Source organism: Peromyscus californicus, unplaced genomic scaffold (assembly GCF_007827085.1).
Source record: "Peromyscus californicus insignis strain IS unplaced genomic scaffold, ASM782708v3 Scaffold_4__1_contigs__length_199733344, whole genome shotgun sequence".
Lineage (NCBI taxonomy): Eukaryota > Metazoa > Chordata > Mammalia > Rodentia > Cricetidae > Peromyscus > Peromyscus californicus.
This window is the reverse complement of record NW_026294562.1, coordinates 101,262,709-101,268,708: the sequence shown is the minus strand read 5'-3', so window position 1 is coordinate 101,268,708 and position 6,000 is coordinate 101,262,709. Positions and strand designations below refer to the sequence as shown.

Below are 6,000 nucleotides of genomic sequence, written 5' to 3'. Positions count from 1 at the left end.
TGCTTCCCCCTGGCTTATGTAATCATTCAAATATAACAGCTGCCTTTATCCCACTGAGTCACACCCCCTCCCTCCCTCCTCAGGTGTGGGGAGTTGCACAGGAAAGGTAGAGCATGGCTGAGTAGGAGGCTGGGGGACTCCAGGCAAGGAGGGTCCTGGTGTGCTGGGTTGAAGGTGATGAGGTGAGCAAAACCTTAGAATAGGCGGTCACAGGGACCGCCTCTGCTTTGACCCATCCTGCTAAAACATCACATTGAGGGGAATGCCCCCTCCCCAGGTCTTAAGCTCTATCCACAGCCTTGTTTACTCTGTCCCTACTGGAGGAGAGGCAGGTGCTTAGGAAGAGGAGAAAGTAATTTGGGGCACGATGGCCAGGAGTCTCTGATTTGTGGTCCAGCTCTGCCCTTTACATCCTTTGAACCGGGATGTGTCCCTGGCCTGTTTGCCCATCTGTATAATGAGGGGTTGGACCTACTGCCCTGGCCTCTTAAGCGCCCTGACATGATATCAGCTTTGGGTACAGGCACCCAAGGATCTGGTCCAGCTGCGCTCCAGGCCTGGCCTCCCTCACTGCCTTTTCCTGGTTCAGCCCTGATCTCCTGTGCCACATCTGCTTAGCTCCTCCCATGGGACTGGGTAGGAAGCAGGGCCACTGGATTCTGGGTTGAGGGATCCAGTAGCCCTTGGCTCTCTCTTGATATCTTCCCATTGCCTCATCTCCAATAGTAATTGGAGATTACTACCCCCCACCCAAGGTCACCAGCACCCCATAGGTGCTGACACCAACCCATGACTCCTTAACTGTGGATTCTGGACCGCCAAAGCCACCTTCCTGAGATGCTGAAGAAGTTGTTCCACCCTAAAGCCGTTCTGGAGGCTGTAGTGGTCTTTCATGTCCTTGTCAAAGCAAAAGCTTTGTTCCTAGTGGTGTTTGGGGGCCCATCTTATGCCACCTATACCTAGCACTAAGAGCATATTCCAGGTCTTTCTCAATGGCATAATTCTAGGCATCAGACCTACAAGAAGCAGCTTCCTGGCCACAGGGGGAAATGCACTGTGAGGTCACTCTCTGAGCTACCAATTCATCTCTTACCTGCCCCTCATGGGTGCCCATTACCAAGACCCAGGGTGGACCCCCACTTCATACCCCTGGCCCTAGACAGGAGTCACCAGGGTATCCCAGACCCCCATAGAGCCCATGGCCTGCCAATTACTCCCCCGGCCAGTGGAGAGCATTGCACACTGCAGCATCGGCCTGCCTCAGGCAGTGGGGGACGGCACCCTCCCCCAGCTCCTTACTCTGTCCTCACTGCAACACGATCCTGGACATGAGCTCGGCTCCGATGGGCACTGCCTCTTTCCTTTCATCTCTCTCTGGACTTCTCCATCAGCATTCTTCCCCAGCACCCTTTGGCATAAAGGCTGGGCAGGGCTGGGACTTAAGGCCTATCCTTGAGGAAAGCAGGACTCAGCAGATGAAATAAGAAGAGCCTGAATAGGCAGAAAGAGGGGGTGGGGCAAATGGCAAGGTGGGGAAAAGCAGTCAAAGGCAGACCCAGTCCCAGGAGTGCTGGGTGGGGTGTGTGCTGAGAAGGGTGGGCCAGGATTTGGGATGGTCATAAAAAAAAGGAGAAGAGGGGAGGTCAGGACCCTGGAGGATAAACAGACTGTACAAAGAAAAGGAAGAGGAGGAGCCTGGAGAGGGAGCCCGCCCCTTTACTGCCTGGAGCAAAAGAGGATAGTGAGAGGTCCATCAGGGCCAGGGTGAGGAGCTTGGCTTTGACCCTCAGCCAGGGGTGGAGGGTTTTGAGGGGGCACAGCATGACCACATATGTCGGGAAGCTGCCACTAGGTGAAGCATGGATGTGGAATGTTGGCGCTGAACTGGAATTGGGGACTGGGGAGCGAACAGGAGAAAGAGGGGCAGAGATCAGGAACATTCGGAAAAAAAGTGGATGGATGTGAGGATCCACAGGCTTCTGGGGATGGGGATAGAGGGAGCAGAGGGGAGGAGAGAGGCCAAGCTGTGAAGTTCAGCCTAGGGACTGGAAGTTTTGCTGGTACTCCACACACAGTCAAGTTGATAGCTCACTACTTGAGTTTTGGGCCAATCCAATGTTCCCAGAGGAGATGGTCAGAGACATCCTCTGTGGCCTTTGGTGCTCCAGAAGAGGGCTGGGTGAGTTGTTGGTGTGTCTTGGGGAAGGATCTCTGCCCAGTGGGGCAGAGAGAATGAGGAATTTTGTTAGGAGCATCCACATTGTGGAGGCGAAGATAAGATGCGCCTGGGAGGGAGACAGAGGAGGGGCCCGTCTGGAAGGTGGGAGGGGAACAGCGGCGCAGGAGGAGGCGAGGGCTGACGCTGAGAAGTCGTGGTCCTGGGCAAAGAGAAGATTTCTGGAACCCGGCATCCTGCAGTTCTCCGGAGGCAAGGAGTGGCCGTGTGGAGGCCGATCCCAGAGAGACACCCTCCCATCCCTTTCGGCAGTCACCCTCATTCCTAGGAGCATCCTTCCTCCTCCTACTTGCTTCTACCGCGACCCAGTTAGAAAAACGAAAACAAAACAAAACAACCTGAAACGATCTTTGCTAACCCTGGTGTGAACCGCCGGGGCCTTACCTTGGCTCCGCGCTCTGGGGAGCGGCGGTGGGCGGGGTCTTGGGTGGGCGGGGTCTGAAGCTAGGCCAAAGAGCTAAGCGATTGAGGGGTGGGGGTGGGGTGGGGGCGTGGAGGGTAGGAGTGGGGAAGGGACACGCACGACACGAGAGGGAGAGTCTCGGACGAAGTCAACCTCTCACTCCTTTCTGCACCTCCCCCATGCAGATACTGCGCTGCAGGAGCCCCTGACTCAGCCTGCGGGACTATTACCTCTTGGGTTCCATCCCTTCAACTTCTTCCTCCCTGGGATAGGCAACTGTTTACTGGGAAATTCAGAGATGTTCCCCCAAACTTTACAGCTCTTTGTGTTTGGAATCTGTGACCTTGTCTTTCATGTGAGAAAATGAAATTGCAGTTCAGGGAGGTGAAATAACGTCCTTAGGCGTATGGCAGAGCTGGGATTCCGCTCCCATCTGAGCCCTGGAACCCACTTTTCATTGTTCTGGACCTAGACCAGAACAAACTGTAAGGTGTGGGCTGGCATTTGGATGAGGAGGAGACCGCCCCCCCCCCCCCCCACACACACACCGTGTTCCCAGGAGATTTCTGAGCAGGAAGCCACCGCTACTGTTTCCAGGTGGGAGAGCAGGTGGGCCTTGGAGCACCCACACCCGGAAGGTGCCCTCGTTTGAACTCTTCTGCCTAGCTCCACTGAAACCCCTCAGGTCTGTGAGCAGGTTCTGCTGGATCCAAGGGAGAGCTGTGAGAGACCAGCCATGGTCCAGGGGCTTGGGGAACACCTTCCCATCTCACAGGCCTGGAGCATCGCGGTCTGAGAGGTATCAGGCTAAGTAGAAAGACACCAGTTCTGAGCTGGCTCACCTGGCTTTGAACCAACCTGGCTCTTGTTCCCTCTGAATGAGAAGCGCTTTCCCCAGAGATTTCAGTGATTTCAAGGTCTATCTTTGGGGTCCCAAAGGGGAAGCAAAAGCTTCTTCAAATCTTCCCTGACATGTCTGAGGTTACAGCCTGCTGTGTCTACAATACTCTGCCTGGATAGGCTGCCTGCACAAGCTGGCTCATTCCTGCTCATCCATGCCCTTCAGCTTGGGTCAGGTTTCCATTAGATCTCAGGGGCTTCTCCGCCTGGAGCCTAATATGGGGGAGTGGCACTCCCGTCATGACTCAAGAGATGAGGTCACTGGTGAGACTCACTGTAGCACCTCCTTGGATTAGATCCCCCCTTCTGCCTGTAAAGACAACACAGAACCTCCTCTAGAAATGTGGCCAACTTCCTGTTTGGGTCAGGGTGGGCACAAGGGCAAGAAGCAGTTCGAGTCCTAGCAGGTGGGGCTAGCCAATGGTAGGTGTTTGTACATGGATCAATAAACCATTGGTGGAATCCGAACTCTATTTCCTTACCTCAACTGTCTCCCACACCCTCTTCATGGTGTGGCATTTTCTCTCCCACACATAAGAGAAGCTCTGCTGGGACAATCGCTTACCTGTTCCTTTGCTAAATGCCCCCATTCTCTTGGGCTAAAGCTTTATCCCAAGAAGTCCTTCTGGGGATGGATAAAAATGCAGTAGGCTTCCCTGATGCCTAGAACCTGTGGCCACTGAAGACAGGGGAGGGGCAGGCCATAGTCTGGGTACCCACAACTCCTAGAAGTTCAAGCATCAGCTCTCACTGTGGCCCAAGGTAAACTGTCATCAAAGGTAGGCTCCATGACAAGGCTGAGTCTGCTGTGTGACAACTCACACTGGGATGCACCCTAGGATATGACACAAAGACAGCGAGGATGCCCAGAAGGGGTGACAGCTAGTTCTGCATGAGGCTTTGCCGTCCCAGATTCAGAGGACAATGGTGTGTTCCCACCCGGAGGGACTCTGTGATGGGGCCTCAGAGAGTCTGGCTTATGTCCTTCTGTCCCTGGAGTGCCCAGCAGCATCCCTGCTCTCACAGCTTTGTTTCTTTCTCTGTGTGTTTCTGCATGCCTTTCTGGTCTCTGTATTTCCGTCTTGATCTTCTCTGAGGTGCAGCTCCTTCTCTCTTCCTATGTTTCTCTCTCTGTCCGTGTATCTCTCAGTCTCTCCCTCGGTGTGCCTTTTCTCTCCTCCCTCCTCTCCCTCTCTGTCTGGGCCTCTCTCTGTTCCTCCTCCATGCGCCCTCCCCCTTCTGCATTATCAGACCTGCTCTAGCCTCCTCCCAGAGCCAGCCTAGCAGCAGAGGCAGTAGCAGCCTGAGAGGCAGGCGGAGCCGGAGCAGTCCAGGCAGCAGAGCTGGATCGGGTGTTGAGTCCAGGCAGAGTCAAGAACCAGCCATTGCTCTCGCTTCCTGTGCCTGCTGGGAGTGCCCCAGCAAGAACTCCGGACAGGGTGGGGGGCAGGGCGAGGTGCCACCTTAGTCTGGCTGGGAAGGCAGATGATGAGGAGTGATGGGGCAGGCATGCGGCCACTCCATCCTCTGCAGGAGCCAGCAGTACCCGGCAGCGCGACCGGCTGAGCCGTGAGTACTCGCCAGGGGATCTGGGGTCTGGGTAAGCAGCAGTGAGAGGAGCCACAGATGGGGGCCGGGGAAGTCCTTCTAGGAACTGGGGTTGACATGGAGCTCAGCCACGTGGGAGGATCGATCCTGCTGGGGGCCTGGCTGCAGAACTGCAACCTAGTTAGGGGTCTCCGTGTAAGGGAGAGACGCCTGGCATCCACCCAGGAGGTGATGAAGCTGGGGTCCTAAAGATGGGTTCCTGACTGGGGGATGGGTGGTGAGGAGCCTGAGTTATGCTTGGGGTGGGGTGCAGGAGTTTGACCAAGGAGTTTCCAGGAGTTCTGGTGGCTGAGATGGGATGGTTCAGCACCCTGGAGAGGGACAACCTCTGCTGGGAGTGTTTTGTACAGGGTTATGGGGTGTGTGTGTGAGAGAGAATAAGGATATGTAGGAATAAGGGTGGTCCCAGAACAAGAGATGATCGGGGTGATATGTTCCATGGAATCAGGAATTAAGGGTTCAGGGCATTACTTTATGCAACTTCACCTCAAATCATCTGTCCCAGGATAGGGTAGAGAGAGCCATGGAGCTCCAGCTTTGTGCTTGTCCACATGCAGGAGCTGCATGTGTAGATGAAGGAGCCACTGTGAGAAGTTCCAAGGTGACAGGCAGGTGACAGTGTGTGTGTGTGTGTGTGTGTGTGTGTGTGTGTGTGTGTGTGTGTGTACCTGTGGAGTGTAGGGGACATCCTGGATGTAGAGGGGTCTTGAGGGTTCTAGGGTCCCTGGGGTTGGATGTGAAGCATCCTGCACGGGTTTGTGAACCCCAGCGTGCGGTTGTGGGAGGACACTGCCTGTGTCTGAGTGTGAGTACAGGCTGGTGTGTATATAAGGAGGTATTCCTGTCAAGTTGT

General features: G+C 55.1%; 1 protein-coding gene across 2 annotated transcripts in view; it reads left to right on the top strand.

The window, feature by feature from the left end:
- The first annotated feature begins 4,595 nt into the window (after nt 1–4,595).
- The window catches only part of Pde2a (phosphodiesterase 2A), a 95,881-nt gene continuing 94,476 nt past the window's right edge, over nt 4,596–6,000 (top strand). Inside the window, exon 1 of one of the 2 annotated variants that reach the window (XM_052714002.1) lies at nt 4,596–5,108. Coding sequence is in view for 1 of the 2 variants with exons in the window: in XM_052713999.1 (XP_052569959.1) it covers nt 5,038–5,108 (71 nt within the window). In the remaining variant the exon portion in view is untranslated. The remainder of the gene's footprint in view (nt 5,109–6,000) is intronic. The other variant, XM_052713999.1, reaches the window with a different exon arrangement.